General features: G+C 41.3%; 1 protein-coding gene across 3 annotated transcripts in view; it reads right to left on the bottom strand.

Moving 5' to 3' along the window:
- YLPM1 (YLP motif containing 1) overlaps positions 1-12,155 on the bottom strand; it is a 75,373-nt gene extending 63,218 nt beyond the window's left edge. For 2 of the 3 annotated variants that reach the window (XM_040477721.1, XM_040477720.1), the window contains exons 1-3: positions 11,118-12,155; positions 1,849-2,085; positions 744-923 (exon numbers count right to left, since the gene is read on the bottom strand). In XM_040477721.1, coding sequence (XP_040333655.1) covers positions 744-923; positions 1,849-2,085; positions 11,118-11,993 — 1,293 coding nt within the window. In that variant the 5' untranslated portion in view covers positions 11,994-12,155. The remainder of the gene's footprint in view (positions 1-743; positions 924-1,848; positions 2,086-11,117) is intronic. The other variant, XM_040477719.1, reaches the window with a different exon arrangement.
- Between the last annotated feature and the right edge of the window lie 4,841 nt (positions 12,156-16,996).

The following is a 16,996-nucleotide window of genomic DNA, read 5'->3' as shown; positions in this document are numbered from 1 at the left end:
ATTCAAGACATTCATAGAGGAGAATTCATCAAAAGTTAAAATATTAATGAATCCAGGGCATTTGAAGTCTTAGGAAATTAAAACCCTAGAGACTTTGGGACACTAAGGATAAGCTTGTTACATCTCTTCAGCGATGATCTTTCTTCCTTTGACTCGTTTCTGTAAGTTATCACCGAGATGGAGAAACCAACTAAATACCAAAGCAAATACCTATCTCAGCAATAATTACTTTTCAGGTTTTTAATATTACCGTGGATCATTTTAAGAACTTGAGAAATGATCCATTATTATAGACACACAGACACAAGTTTGTATCTTCAAGATACAAGAAAAACAAGTATCTTTTATGGTGTATTTCCTTAGGTTTTTATGGTGGTGGCTTTGATCTTTCTGATGGATTTTGGCTTGTCTGTCACTGTAGTGATTTGTAGGCAACCTGAAGCTACCTGGTAAGAATCTCTGGCTCTTAAGATCCTCAGCAACAGTGCTCTAACATCCACCTCGGCTGACATGACCAGGAGACTCCACTATACCTGCCCCACCCCAAGAGCATTTCCATAAAACCATACTTCCCAAATCCCTGGTGATGTGACAGATAGCAAACTACCTGGGCCCTCCTTGGAAACATCTATCTGTCAGTATTTAACATCCTTCCTTCTTCATACTTAAATCTCTCTCAGGAATAACAACTCCTTTAAATGACTTGGGGCAACTTCCCACGTGTCAGCGGAGGAAGCACTTGCCTGCATGTGCGGTGGCTGCTGTATAATCTGCTGGTACTGTTGCAGGATCTGCTGTAACTGAGTGTGCTTCTGCATTATTCCCTGATACTGGAAGCCGACTCGATGTTGTTGGTGCTGCTGCCAGTGTGCTGCCGCGGCCTGCAACTGTTTCAACCGGGCATCTTCTTCCGGGTCTTCAGACTACAGTTAAGAGAGAATATATTCTTATGTAACTAACAAATCAGCAACAAAACTAACAAGAAACCTGAATATTTTACAAAGTAGTATACTATAAAGTCCAGAACCCCTACAACCCTGGCTGACTGAGAAAAGCTATTTTATGTTTAGATAAAAGACCTGGCTCTATTCAGACTACGGGTTACAAATACTAATACAATGGAGTTTATAAATTCCACAGTCTTCATTGGAATAATAATCCATCCCGCTGTCCCTAAGTAGGGCGATCATTTCCCCCAAAAAGCAAATTTACAGCTATGTCCTTTGCCCTCTAGGAGAAATCTTTTTCACGTTAGCCACTTTTCACCAAAAGATGACAATGTACTCATTATGGCTCAATAAAGTTTCCACATGGCCTGTGGGAGAAAAGGTGCCTTTGGATCAAAGTGAGAACTTTCCATGTGTCAGTTAATATGTTAAGTGACAAGGATTATCACATTTCATGCTTCAACAGCTCTGTAAGATAGCTACCACCCATTTTGCAGATGAGGAAATTACAGCACAGAACAGTTAACTAACTTGTGCAGAGTCACCACCAGCAAGTGGCAGTGCCTCGACTACAGGCTGGGCAGTCTGACAACAGAAGCTGAAGCTCTTAAATACTGCCCTGTGCTGCCAGTATGAAAACACCCTGGTAGCCCGTTAGTCCTTAGAGACTCTCAGTTCAGAAGAGTGTCTAATTCTTTATTCACTGAAACCATGAAAAAAAATGCCTTTTCTAAATTTGATCAGGCATTCATCTGATTATTCCGTAACAGAATTCTACATGTACTTAAAAAAAAAAAAATACATAAAAACATATATCCGTTTTGACAAAGGTATATATAAATGAATCAGGAAAAAAAGCTGAATAATTTAGTAAACACCAAGTAATTAATTTTATGGTTACCTGGGGTTCCTCAGGTGGGAGAGGAGGTGGTACCTCCTCATTAGGAGGTGGTAACGGGGGCTCCTCAGATGAAGGGGGTTCTGGTACTTGACTGGTGGCAGGTACTGTAACTTCTTCTTTTACTGGCTCGGGGGCATCCTTTGCTAGGACAGGACCTTTTTTGTGTCCTGGCAAATGTACTTTTGTCCTCTGCTGCAAACTAAGCAGGTGCTGTCGATACCAATACTGCTGCTGTTCCTACAACAGAAGCCATTTTTAAGAATTGTAATTAACAATCCTACATATCTGAAACTCGGTGTTGACAGAGACCTGCGTTGGTATCTGTGTTCACAGGTCTATATGTAAGAAAAGGCAAAGCTGGACTGAGAAAGGCACATAAGTACACGAGATCTTTCCATTCCTCCTCTAAATTTACACATTTAAGTTAAGCAAATATATTAATTCAACATACTTCTCTACTCTCTCAACACATACGCTTTTGGAAGTGAGAGCAGTCTTTTTGATAAATGCTTTCAATATTCACAGCTGCTTGTTTTTAATCTGCCATTACTTGGTGTGGATTTATCAAGGAGTCTTGTAGTTAATGAATATAACCAAGTAGTTCTGTCTCTTCTCTGCCTTCTCTCTCTCCAGTGCTCTTCTCTCTTTTAAACACCTGTTATATCCCAGTTATATACACATAAATGAGAATATACTGTGTTTTAGAATGCTATTTATTTTAAAAGTCTCAGCTTTGTCTTCCAAATTATACTTCCAATAATTCAATTTTCTGGAAGCTTGTTTTATGCTTCCACTTTTAAAAAGTTACAACAAAAACAAGTTTAATGCAGAAATAATTAGAAAATACACCTGATCCTCATTATTCATGGCTTCCATATTTGCAAATTTGCCCACTTGCTAAAATTTATTTCTAACTCCAAAATCAATACTCAGGAATCTTTGGCTGTCATTTGTGGACATGCGTGGCAGAGCAGTGAAAAATCTGAGTTGCCTGCCTTGCACATTTCCTGCTGTGACAGAACAAGGCCATGCTCTGCCTTTTTGTTTGGCTCTCATACTGTAAATGAGTGTCCTTTTCATGGTCTATTGAGGACCACATTTTTCAGATTTCTGTGCTTTTTGTTGGGTGATTTTGCTGTTTAAAATGGCCCCAAGTATAGTGTGGTGTGCTGTCTAGTGTTCCTAAGTGCAAGAAAGCTGTGACTGATGTGTTTAATACAGAAAATCTGTTGTAGATACTAACTTCATTCACACCCATGTGTTATAGTGCTATTGGCTGTGAGTTCAATGTTAATCAACAATATACATTAAATAAGGTGTGATTAAACAGGAACACATATAAAACAAGGTTATGTATTAACTGGTTGGTGAACATGAGACCAAAAGCTCATAGGAACCTAACCCTGTATTTCCCCTGGGAGCAGTGGTTTAGTATTCATTAATTCAATGTTCCTGGTCACTTTTTTGCCAGTGTTCCTGGCAACACAAATAAGGAGAATCAACTGTACAAATAAGCAGTAACTGATGAATTAAAATCAATAAAAAAATCTCACCACGCAGACATAACTACAGGATCTTCATTTTCCCAGTATTCATTATATAACTCCCTATGGTTACAAGGTTGCATAAGAAAAAAGTTGTCATAACACTAAAATATTCACTAATGTAATACCCTTTATAGTTCCATAATTAACAACAGCATGCATTTCTACTATAATTATAAAGGTGCAGGATTTTACGAAAGTGATGTTGGACAACTTTGGAACTCATTACTGATAGTTGAGGATCTAGCCTAAGTCCTGTCAATTACAACCAAAACATTTTTTAGAATAAGAACTGCAAAAGAGAAGGACATGAATATTAAAGGTTGAAAACAGCTCCTGGGAAAATTGATAAACCCCTACATTTTTTTCAACATATTCAAAACCAAAATACAAGATGATATATAATACTGCCATACGACTTTGTCACAAAAATTATAGTACAGAAACCAAACACCAGTCTTTGTTCATTCTAAGACTCAGCTATTCCTAGGGCGCCTGGGTGGCTCAGTCATTTGGGTGTCTGACTCTTGATTTCAGTTCGTGAGATTGAGCCCTGCATCAGGCTCCGCACTGGGAGTGGAGCCTGCTTGGGATTCTCTCTCTCCCTTTCTCTGCCCCTCCCCTGCTCACACTTTCTCTCTCCCTCTCTCTCAAAATAAATAAACAATAAAAAAAAAAAGACTCAGCTATTTCTTATGATTTTGGGCTTTGTTTTTTAAGATTGTGTTCCAAGTCAAATTTTTTACTTTTTACAATAAACTTTTGGTTCCTGTGTTAAATGGATTCATTTTCCTTAGATTCAGGGGAATTCATCATCTTTGGATAACCAGGATTTCCTACATTGTTAATATTTTATTGTACATCCTCTTTAATTTCCCACATGCAAACAAGATGCATAAAATATATACATAATATAGACTCTTTTCTCACTAAACATCATGTTTTGTTATCTGTTTTTTCACTTACAGAATAGAATTTTCTTGGGAGAGAGTTGTCTCATGTTTTTCTTATATCCTATCTGGTGCTTACACATACTGCTGGAGCACAAGAGAACGTCAATAAATGGTTATTGATCAAATGAAGACTTCCCTTCTAGGCCACTCCTTTCTATGACCTGAACCTTGCTTCAAACCATTGGGAAGAATAAATTCCATCTCACTAACTACATCTTGCAGTCTGGGTCATGATTGGGCCTTTCTGTTTTTAATTACCATGCACATAATCATCAGCTCCAGGGATATAATTACTCTTCCTATTAAACATAAAAACAAAACAAAAAAACAGGACACTGACCATGCAGGTGACAATAATGTACCATTAAAACATTTTCAACTTTCTTCCACTATTTGATGAAAACAGCAACAGTCTTATCTTTCAGCTTAAAAATATTAATAAACTCAGTCTCTTTCAAGCAGAAGTTAAAAGTTTCCTTTAGTTTTTAGTTACTTTGAAAGCACCGCTAAAAGATACAAAGACACAAACCACCTTACATCAACTAGAAGCCAATAGCTACAGACTGTACAAGACCTAGATTCTAAATCAATTTATACCCATCTTATTATCAATGTTTCCTACACCTAGTCTAGGGTGAAGAACCTTGTTGGAGGGGCACCTTGGTGGTTCAGTCACTTAAGCATCTGACTCTTGATTTTGGCTCTGGTTATGACCTCAGTTTGCAAGATCAAGCCCCACTCTGGGCTCTGTGCTGTCAGTGTGGAGCCTGCTTGGGATTCTCTCTCTCTGTCTGTCTCTGTCTCTCTCTCTCACTGCCCCTACCCCACTCACGGTCTCTCTCAATATAAATAAACCTAAAAAAAAAAAAAAAAAAAAAAAAAAAAGAACCTTGTTGGAGCTTGAGTAGTTGTTGATGTACTGATAGCATGCATTGTAGGTCAATTTCAATTTCTACTTCATATGAACACAATAAGCAGAAGCCAGATCTAATTCAATCTTTGGACTAGGCTTTGGCACATTTTTAAAGCTCTACAAATGGGCATCATTCAGACATGTCCTCAGTGACTCCAAAAGAAGGGTGTTTTTAGCTCTATTGTAGAAAGGAATAAAACCTGTCTGGACTTCCTAATGAAGCCAAAGCCAAACTAGTGGTCAGTTCTTCTAGTTGTTCCATCAGACAACTCCATCTCACATGGGATGTTAGTTCATAGGTAGAGGAAAATCATTGCACATGTCACATTCAAGAAGAGACTGAACGAAGACAGTTAAAAAGGACGTAAGAACTATTTGTCACAAATATCATTACCAAAAAAGATGCGAATTTATTCAACACTTACTGACCACTTGCTGGTACAGTAATAAACTATGTGCTAAATGATTTTCCAAGCAGGGAAGTATAAAGCAAGAGAGTGTGTGAGGTGGGGAGGGGAAGGAGAGACACAGAGAGGGAGAGAGAAAGGGGGAGAGAAAGAGAGAGAGAGAGATGTTTTAGAGATTAATTTTAGAAGGTTGCCTTTCCTATCCAGGTTATTATAAATGCCTGTAACACTAAATGTCCTATGTCTTACATCCTAAAGCAAGGGGTGGGGAGAAATCTGGTAAAATAATGAATTGGTTTTCCATCTTTTAGATTTATTTAAAGTGTTTATTTTCAGTATTCTTGAAGTGCACATTCTACTCCAGGAATCTTAGTCCCATCTAAAAAAATTAAAAATTAAAAAATAATGCTCCTTTACTTCACCTCTTCCTCCAGCTCCTGCCCTCATTCTCTCTCTCTCTCTCTCCTTCAGTCAAACTTCTTGAAAGAGTTGTCTATACTCACCATCCCCATTTCCTCACCTTCCATCACTCCTCAAATCAATGCAATATGGCTTCAGTCACTATGAAACTGCTCCTGCCAAGGTCAACAATAATCTACATGTCAGTAAATGCAAAAGATAACTCACGGTCTTTATCTTGCTTGACCTCTCAGTGGTAGTGACACAGCTGACCACTCCCTCCTCCTAGAAACAGTCTTCTTTGCACTTCCGTGGGACTGCACTGTCCTGACTTTCCATCTATCCACTTGGTCTTTCTTCTGTTGGTTCCCCTAGATACTGAGACTCTGTGGGGCTAGGCTCAATATCCTTTAAACTCTATCCTTACTCTACACACACTCCTCAGGAGACCTCAGGAGGAACTAACATCCCATGTGAGATGGAGTTGTCTGATACGATGGAACAATCAGAAGAACTGACCACTAGTTTGGCTTTGGCTTCATTAGGAAGTCCAGACAGGTTTCATTCCTTTCTACAATAGAGCTAAAAACACCCTTCTTTTGGAGTCACTGAGGACATGTCTGAATGATGCTATTTCTGTGCCCCCAATACCATTTTTATGCTGATGACTCACAAGTCTATCATGTCTCCAAGGTCTCGATTCTAGACTCTAGACCTGTATCTAACTTCCAATTGGACATCTCCATTTGGAATCATGTGTCTCAAGGACCTCAAACTTAGTAGGTTTAAAACCAAACTCATGCTTTCCCCTCCTCCCCAGACCTGCTCTTCCCCCTCTTCCAGGTTTTCCTATTTTATTAGTAAATGGGACTACCATATACCTAGCAGTCTATTCCAGAAACTCAGGAATCATCCTTGCCACCTCCCTTTCCACTACTACTCAATCTCCAATTAGATTCTAGTATACAAATACTTCTCCAGACTTTCCACTTGTCTCTATCTCCACTATTTACCATCCAAGTCCAAGCCACTATTATCTCTTGCCTGGATTATTCTAAGTGCTCTCTCTAAATCACCCTTGATCTTTTCAATTCCACTCTCCACACTGTAAGCACAGTGAGTTTTCAAAAATGCCAATCTGTCACATTTGACTGTATAAAATCCTTCAATGTCGTCCTACTTCCCAAAAGTCCTCTTAGGCCCACCCTGATCTGGTTTGTGTCTACCATTCACACCCTGAGCTTTCAGTAAGCCTTACTTTAAATGCTATCTGGATAATTCCCACTCATTCTTCAGGTTTCACTTAAATATCACTTACAAAGGGAAACTTCTTCAACTCAGTTACAGCTGTCAGCTATATCCAATCATTTACAAAAATATTTGTTCTTCACCTACTATGTGCTGGACCCTGAGCAGGGCACTGTAAATACAATGGTGAGCTTAAAACAAAAAAGCAAAAAAAACTCACCTTTTCCCACTCCTCATCAAACAGTCTAGTGATATTTTAGGCATATTTTACAATTCCACAGCACCTTGTGCTGCTCAGAATTACCTATTAAATGGCTTGTTCTTCCCATTGGAACAAGTCAATGAGGACAGGTGTTATGTAAATTTTCTTCACCATTTCATCTCTGGTACTAAACTAAGGAAGATACTTGGTACATAGTTGCTACTCAATAAATAGCTGAATTTTAAATAAATGACTAAAAATTCTAATCAAAGTCAACAGCTTTACCTAAATAAGTTTTGAGAATAAAAGGATAAAGTCACAATTTATGAAATAAAGGGTAGTATGCACTTTACCTAGCCAGTCCTTTAAACATACAGAAAAGTTAATGCTTCAAAAAAGATACATTCCATTAAATCATCAATGCTTTACTCTGAAAACTAGAAATTAAATGGAAGCATATCAAGCACTTATCCTGTCTTTCCTATGCCAACCGTATTTCTAATTAAATAGTCCTAATTTATGAAAGCTTTTCTTTACAGAATTCCATATAGAAAATGAAGAAATGACAGAAAAAAAATTACGTTATAATCTTTAATGGAGAAATAATTTACTCAGGCAGAGACTATAATGGATGAAACATTAGAGGCAAAACTGATGGGAAGGTTTACAATGGAGGGACCAGACTGTTCCTCCCGATCAATCTTGGCACCACTAATAGTGGGACAACCAGGCATTGTGTGTCTCTTGATGGGATGCAAATGAAGCACACAGGACCATTCTGGTTATGAAGTACACTTGCGAAAAGAAAGGTGAACTTAAACCTAAGTTTTCAGAGTTTACCAGAACTGTGAAAGAGAATGCAACAACTCAAATGATTGGAAAACTATGAGACAGCAGACAAATCCAGAATGCAGGACATTCTACAGGACCACTGAGATAGATTTCTCAAATTCAATGGCATGGGATAGAAAGAGAATAGAAGAGACTGGTCTAGATCAGGAGTTCTCAACTGAGGGTGATGTTAACCCCCAAGGGATATTTAGTAATGTCTGGAAACATTTCTGTTTCCCACTGGGGGCTGCTACCAACATCTAGTAGTTAGAGGCCAGAGATGCTGCTTACACATCCTACAACACACAGACTGCCCTCCACAACAAAGAATTATCCTGCTTCACAGTGTCTATATTGGATCCTGATTTGAACAAACTAATAAAACATAACTGAGTCCACTGGGGAATTTTAACATGGATGATATCAGAGAATTATTTTAAATTCCATTAGTATGATGAGATAATAGGGGAAATCTAAATGGGTCAGGTATTAGATGATACAAAGAAACTGTTGCTACTTTTAGTAGGTGTTATGATGTATTTACCTAAGAAAAGGTCCATTTTTTTATGAAAGATGACTAAGAATGTAGGGATGAAACAACATGAGATCTAAGATTTGTTTTAAAATATTTCAGCAGCAATAATAAAAAAGTATAGATGAAGTAAACATGATAAAATCTTGATAGTTGGTGAATCTGAACAATGGGTATATAGGGGGAACCATGCCATTGTCTCTACTTTTGTGTATGTTTATAATCTTTCACCATAAAAATTTCCAATGACATATTCCAAAAGTAAAGTATGAAGCAAAGAATAATACATGTGCAGAAGGGTTCATTGTAAGAGATTGGCACTGGCATGAAGAAAACCTTTATAATCTAATAAATCAAAGTATCCTAAGTCTAGAACATGACAACTTTGTAGCACTGTCCTAGGTGCTACAGAAGATTAAAAGATGAGTGAGATAGTCCCTGTCTGCAAGGGACTTACAATCTGAAAAACAGAACCAAACCAGGTGGGTGAGCTCAGGGATGGCTTTAAAGAGACCTGACATTTGAGATGTACCTTTAAAGCAATACAACTATATAAGCAGGGAGAGAGGGTTGAGGAAGTTGGGATGAATTCTAGACAGAGGGAAGGAAGCCTAAACAAGCTTACAAAGTCCTTCTTGGTCTGACCCCCAAACTTCTCAAGTCATCTTCCACTTTTTTCCCCCCGGATCTCCACAAAAAACCGGAGGCAATGAATACTGAAAGCATTGAAAGAAGTTCAAAACAAACGGGTACAAAGGCAGAAAAGCAAAACCAGGAAACCAGTGTTCATGGTATTTGTATTAAGGACTGGTCTGATTCCTCCTCCTTTCCCTCCAAAAACAATTCGTTTGTCTAGAGGAGGATACAGACGTCGTACTTTGGCTTGGACTACCTCTGAGAGTGTTTGACAACAAAAGCACTGGTAATTTCAGAACGGGTTGGGAACGGGGGACAGAAATGTTGTCTCTATTATAGAGGAATCTGAGGGAAATAACCTGGTGGGATGGTACTAATTTGGTATAAGCCAACAGAATCCCTTCTTCTATTTTACTCCAGCATTACAAGTGTTTTCTCCTGATGATGTGCCAAACACAACATCTTGCTTACTTAAAACAACTTACTTATGTTCTTAATTTCTAATGCCAAACCACCACAAAATTAGAGTACCATATCCCTATTTTTTGGTAATCTTTTATATGTAAATCTCAGCTTGTAGATTAAAAGACTCCTTTTTCATTAGGGAATCTAAGGTGGATTAGTAATTGCTAAAAGTGTCTATTTCAAGAAATCATAACAAGCTATCTACTCTTATCTATAACAAGTTATCATAACAAGTTATCTACTCTTATCTACAAGTTATCTATCTATATTTACTTTAGTTCTGTCTTTTTTCTTAAGGGAGGAACTCATTTATTACTGCTATCCTAGATATCTTTGCTCTGTAGGAAGAATCACTTAAAGAAGTTTAGAGGAACAGCTCTCTCATAAAGGAAGAGATATCACTAACTTTTTTCCACCTTGGCCACATTCCACAGCAGTTACTCTGGAGTGAATGGTAACAGTGCAATGCAGCAAACTGGCTATATCTTACAACTTTAAGTGATGTGAGAAAAGGATGTATGGGTCCATTCCTCAAATTACCAAGATACTCCCAAAAGGGTAAAAGGTGAAGAGACTTCCTATGGATTGCATATGTATCTATAAGCATAATTAGGATGCTTCTGTTAGAACATGACTTCATTCTTCATTTGCTAACACCTTGTAATTCACGTAGCTGAGAGCTATCGGTGGCCCCCTAAATAACTTTTTAAAGAAGCTAACTGGCCATAAGGTTCATATGCACTTCAGGTATCAGCCCTTTGGGAAGCTTCTTTTTTATGCTGCCTCTCAAATGGCAATTTGAGTTTAAAATACAATTTTAAAACAAAGCGCTTTGCGAGAGCAACAAAATCTAGGAGGTCAGTCAGAGGAAACCAAAGAATACATCGGAGAAGTAACTCTTAACCCACCTCACTACTCCGTGGTGTTTAGGAACATCTTCAAGAACTGTTCTTTTAATAATCCACATTTAGCTACTTGAAAAGCTGGGATGTCAGACTTCTGACTCTCAAGGAATCCTTTGGAGTGTAAATTAGCTACTCATTGTGCTGGAATTAGCCTAAGCACTGGTTAAAGCACTGAGGCCTGCTCACTTAGGGCCCTCTAGGTGAAAGATGCAGTTCAGGCAGATGCTTTCTTACCTGTGGAGTCATTGTTGAGGGATCTGGCTCAGGGGCAGCTTGCTGCTGTTCAGCACTCTTGTTCTTGGCCCCACTCTCCAAAGGCTCTTGCTGGACAGTTGTCTTATTCCCAGAAGGGGCGGACGGTGGTGGTGGAGCTAATAGTTGGGATTTAGCATGGCCCTGGGAGGGGCGGGAAGGAGATGCCTGAGAAGGGGGCAAATAGGACTGGGAATGGCTCAAATAGGATTGCGAGGAGGAGGAAGAGGAAGAATAAGAGGGGGTGGGCGCCAGGTAGGATTGGGAAGGTGGGGACTGAGAAGGGGACGGCTGAGCGGGAGGCAGGTAGGGCTGAGACGAGGCCGGGGGATAGTACGAGGGTGGTGGCTGAGGTGGGGGCATGTAAGATTGAGACGGGGGCATATATGACCCCGGCGGTACAGGGGGAGATTCAGGGGGGGAATCCAGCTCCATGGGAACCAAACCAGGAGACCCGTCTCGTTGGTGGTGGAGCATCTGGTGTTTGTACTGCTGCTGCTTCTGATAGCTGAGGGCCGGCCCAGGTGGCGGGGGCATCGGTGGCGGCGGTGGCTGCCAGTCCCCGTAGCCGCCCCCCGGCATCACCGGCGGGGGCGGCAGGGGGGGCGGAGGAAGGTGATGGGGCTGGAGCACGCACTGCATTTGCTTCTGGTGCATCTGCTGCAGCTGCTGGAGCTGCGCCAGGTGCTGCTCGCGGAAGCTCATGAAGCCCGAGGAGGAGGGGGCCGCGGGAGTCGTCGAGCTCGAATACCCGGGCCCCGGCGAGGCCTCAGGAAGCGCCACCGGCGGTGGCGGCGGCGGGACCGGCGGCGGCGGATAGTGGCTGCTCCCGCCATACCGGCCCCAATTCGGGTACATATCGGAGAAGGCGGCGCAGGGCTCGTCCCGGCGCCGTTACTCGTCGCAACCGACCTCCAGGAGCTGCGGCGGCGACGGCGACAGCCGGAACTCGCGGTGCCTACAGGCCCCGGAGCGTGTAAACGGAGCGCGCCAGTGCGCCGGCGCTACCGAGCTGGGCCCGCGACCGGGAAGGCGGGGACGGCACTGGGGCGACTACGCCTGCGCAGTAGCCACCGAGAGGAGAACAAAGGCGAGATAGAGCGACCCTTTGCTTGGAGACTCTCGGTTGCCATCTTCCTTCGGGTTCGGATAATGTAGGCGCGAGTAGAATGTTCTCATAGAATCGAGGAACCATAGAGTCTCACAGCCGAAAGGGGTGGTAGAGATCGTATCGCTCCACGGGTTCATTTTTGAATGGAAAAAAAAAAAGGTTCCATTCACAATAGCAACAATCTCAACAACAACAAAAATGCCATGAAACAAGTAGCAATAACTCTCATAAGAAATATGTAGAATTTATATGAAGAAAACTACAGAACCATACAGGATCATATCCGACGGGGATAAGTTAGACTTGAAATAATGGAGAGGCTTACCATGATCCTGAATGAAAAGAGGAAAAATTGTAGAGATGTCAGTTCCTCTTAAATTCAATGAATAGATTCAGTTCAGTTCTAACAAAAATTCCAATTAGGAACGAATCTGTGAAGAATAGAAACATTCTGAAGACAGAACGTAAGACTACACCAATATATGGTGCACACTTACATGAAAGGTAACATCTGCAGTTATTGTAAAAGGTGAGAAATAGAATTCCTTAGAATAACTCAACACATAAAAATTCACGTTGGGGAATCTCAGCTAAAGCAAAGATAGCAAAAACCAGATGCAAAGATTGTCTAGAGAGGGTGACCTAGAAAATAATCCAATCTGTCAGCAAAATACTCAACTTTGGCTTGAGTGAATTACTGAAAAACTGGGCTGATACACCCTGAATTCTGGAAAGAAAAGAAGAACCTAACTCTGAGAACGCTAAGTGTGTCAGTGTGTCAGTCGTGCACCACTTAAAGATTCGACCTTTCTTCCATGTTAGCAAACCCAGATCTTCACCTCTCTTAGGAGGTGGATGTGAGTAGAAAGTGGGGCATCCAAGGATCTTTCAGAGGAGAGAGCTTTTCATTCTCTTTTTCCTTTTTGAAGTATACCATATATACATGAAATTAAACATCATAAATGTACAGGTTAGTGAATTTTCACAAACCAATCACACTGTGTAACTAGCACCCAGATCAAGAAACAGAACATTAGGGCCAGGTCAGATGCCTGCCCTTGTGCCCCTTCATCTCTCAAAAAGAGAAGAAGAAAAGAAAGAAAGAAAGAAAGAAAGAAAGAAAGAAAGAAAGAAAGAAAGAAAGAAAGGAAGAAAGAAAGAAAGAAAACATTATCCAACTCATAAACCCCACTTACTTGCAATTTGAATATTTGCTATTGAAATTCTCTTTTGAAAAATATAAAAATACAAGTTATTTACCATAGTAATAGCCTAAAGGAGAATATCAGATGATCATTGCATTAGATGAAGAAAAAGAATATGATAAAATTCAACATCCATTCATGATTTTTATTTTTTTAATTTTTTTTAAATGTTTTTATCTGTTTTTGAAGGAGAGAGAGAGAGCATGCACGGGGGAGGAACAGAGAGAGAGGGAGACACAGAATTCAAAGCAGGCTCCAGGCTCTAAGCTGTCAGCACAGAGCCCGATGCAGTGCTTGAACCCAAGAACTGTGAGATCATGACCTGAGCTGAAGTCGGACACTCAACTGACTGAGCCACTCAGGTGCCCTGCCATTCATGATTTTTAAAAAGCTTAGCAAACCAGAAATAAAAGGGAACACCCAAATCTTATGAAGAATATTTACTTATTTTTAAAAAACTTTTAACGTTTATTTATTATAGAGAAACAGACAGAGCATGAGAATGGGAGGGGTAGAGAGAGGGGGAGACACAGAATCCAAAACAGGCTCCAGGTTCTGAGCTGTCAGCACAGAGCCTGACGTGGGGCTCGAATCCACAAATCGCGAGATCATGACCTGAGCCGAAGTCGGATGCCCAACCGCCTGAGCCACCCAGGCAACCCTGAGTATTTACTTATTTTTAAAGTTTATTTATTTTGAGAGAGACAGAGATAGTGTGAGTGCACGTGCTCACACACACACACACACACACACACACATACACACACACACACAGGGCAGGGGGGGAAGGGGCAGAGAGAGAGGGAGAGAACCCCAAGCAGGCTCTGAGCTGTCAGCACAGAGCCCAACATGGGGCTTGATCTCACAAACCATGAGATCGTGACCTGAACTGAAATCAAGAATCTGATGCTTAACCGACTGAGCCACTCATGTGCCTTGCTGAAAGCCAAGCTATCCAACCAGCCTGATGGCAGAGCCTGGGCAGTGGACGGATTGGGACTGCATGGCGGCCCACTGAAAGTGAAGCTTCTTGTACTCCTGCTTTTATGTAACTTGGCCTTAGCATTGGTCAGGGCAGCCACCCTACCAGTGAAAGTACCTGGGGATTTGTCAGTTGGGGAATTGCCCACGACAGGCCCCCCGGGAAAAGAATCATTGGGGAAAGAAATAAGATTCTGCAGGGAAATTATGCGGCCCTACATCTAGCCCTTGCCACCCCCTATAAAGATTCCTCTACCTAAAGGAAGGATAGCCCCATACATCCCAGACAAGGAGGGGACAAATGGGTTCAAAATCCCCACTCTGGGAACAAAGGAATGTATCTATGGATACTCCAACCCCTAGGCCCACGTGGCCCCCCAGGAGGCATTCCAGATGATGATTGGACCTGGTGGGTTAAGGTACAGAATAGTTCATTAGTTCCTAGGTATATATTGTCTCTCTGGGAATGCATAAGGCATGGGTTCCCAGGGCCCTCTTGACTCCCTCCCGGCACCCCAGACCAAAGTGCATACCTTTGTTCCTTGTACTGCAAATGGTTCAAAGGAACAATTAAGAAGTCATATCCCAGGGTGCCTGGGTGGCTCAGTCGGTTAAGCGTCTGACTTCGGCTCAGGTCATGATCTCGCGGTCCGTGAGTTCGAGCCCCACGTCGGGCTCTGTGCTGACAGCTCAGAGCCTGCAGCCTGCTTCGGATTCTGTGTCTCCCTCTCTCTCTGACCTTCCCCCGTTCATGCTCTGTCTCTCTCTGTCTCAAAAATAAAAACATTAAAAAAAAAGAAGTCATATCCCTGTAAACGTTCCACTTGAGGTGTTGAGAGATAGATGACCTTTCATGAAAATAGCAGGGCAAATGCTTTATAGGCAAACATAGATACATAATGAAAATAATATGAAGAAATTAATCAATAAGAAAAAGGCAGGAGGGAACGTTACGAAGAAATAACCATGAGGTTCCTTAATGGGTGATTACACAAAGGAACATTTTTAGAATTAGGTAAAGCCGAGAAACATAGATGACACACGCTACAGGGAAATTGCTAACAAATATAATGCCACATTTGCCACAATAAAGCGGCCAGTCTAACATATTGCTGTTGTCTGTGTCCACTTGTTAGTTTCGCTGATGCCGTTCATGCTTCGGGAACCCCTGGACCTGCTGGGGCTGGACCTCAGCAGTGCCTCAAGAGTATTTTTTCTAATGTTTATTTATTTTTGAGAGAGCGGGGTGGGAGGGGGTGGTACGAGAGGCAGAGAGAGAGAGAGAGAGAGAGAGAGAGGAACGCAAGCAGGCTCCACGCTGACAGCAGAGAGCTGCAGGGCTCGAACCACCAACCGTGCGATCACGACCCGAGCCAAATCCAGATGCCGAACGGACTGAGCCACCCAGGTGCCCCAAGAGCACTTATTTTTAAACACTACGACAAACATCATACTTAAGTGTGAAATGCTGCAAGTTTTCCCACTAGGATCAACAACAGATGCCCACGACCATCACATCTGCTGTGGACTGAATTGCGTACCACCCTCTCCCCGCCAAAAATGTGACTTGGGAATGTGACTTTACTTGGAAATAAAGTCGTTGAAGATGTAATTAGTTAAAATGAGATCATCCTATAGTCGGGTCAATCCAATATGACTAGTGTCCTTATGAGAAGATGGCCATGTGAAGACACAGATATGCCCACGTGATGCTGAAGGCAGAGATTGGAGTTATGCAGCTGCAAGCCAAAAAGTGGAACAGATAGAATTCTCAGACACTGACGGCGCACGTGTAAACTAGGATGACCATTCTGAAATACTATTTGGCAGCATCTACTAGAGCCGAACAGACACATATATGACCCAGGAATCCCACTACTAGGCATATAATGCCGTAATAATGCATGTAGATGTTATACAGAAGGCATGTTCACAGCAGCACTCCTTGTAATGCCTGAAAACTGGAAAGCAACCCAAATGTCCACCTAGATGAGAATGGATAATGGAATTGTGGTATATTTATACAATGGAATACAGAACAGTGAGAACGAACGAAGTATAACCACATGCGACAACTCAGGTGAATCTCACAAACATAATGTTGAATAAAAGAAGCTAGGCAAAAAAGATTATGTCCTGTATGCGTTCACATATATAAATTCAAAAACATACAAAATTGATATGTAGTGTTAGAATTCGGGATAGAGCCTTGGGGTGAAGAGATAGTGACTGAAGGGGGGCGTGAAGACGTCTTCTGGTAACGTTTGGTGTCTTGATCTGGGTGCTGGTTACATGGGTATGTTTAGTTTGTGAAAGGTTCATCAAGCTGTGCCACGTATGATTTATGCACTTTCCTGTTTGTATAATTCAATGAATGTACCTAAGAAAACCCTGAAAGATGGAAGTTCAAGAGAATATTTACCGTATAATTGGCTTTACATATAGTTCAAAAATAGGCAAAATGAAATTGTAATGTTAAAAGTGACACCAGTGGTTGCCTTTGGCGAGAAGGAAAAGGGTAGTGACTGGAAGGGGGTACAAGTAGGGTTTCTTTTTTTTTTTTT

Source organism: Herpailurus yagouaroundi, unplaced genomic scaffold (assembly GCF_014898765.1).
Source record: "Herpailurus yagouaroundi ecotype Mexico unplaced genomic scaffold, PumYag 141, whole genome shotgun sequence".
Taxonomy (NCBI): Eukaryota; Metazoa; Chordata; class Mammalia; order Carnivora; family Felidae; genus Herpailurus; species Herpailurus yagouaroundi.
Note: the sequence above shows the minus strand (reverse complement) of the source record. Positions and strands in the feature narration are given on the sequence as shown.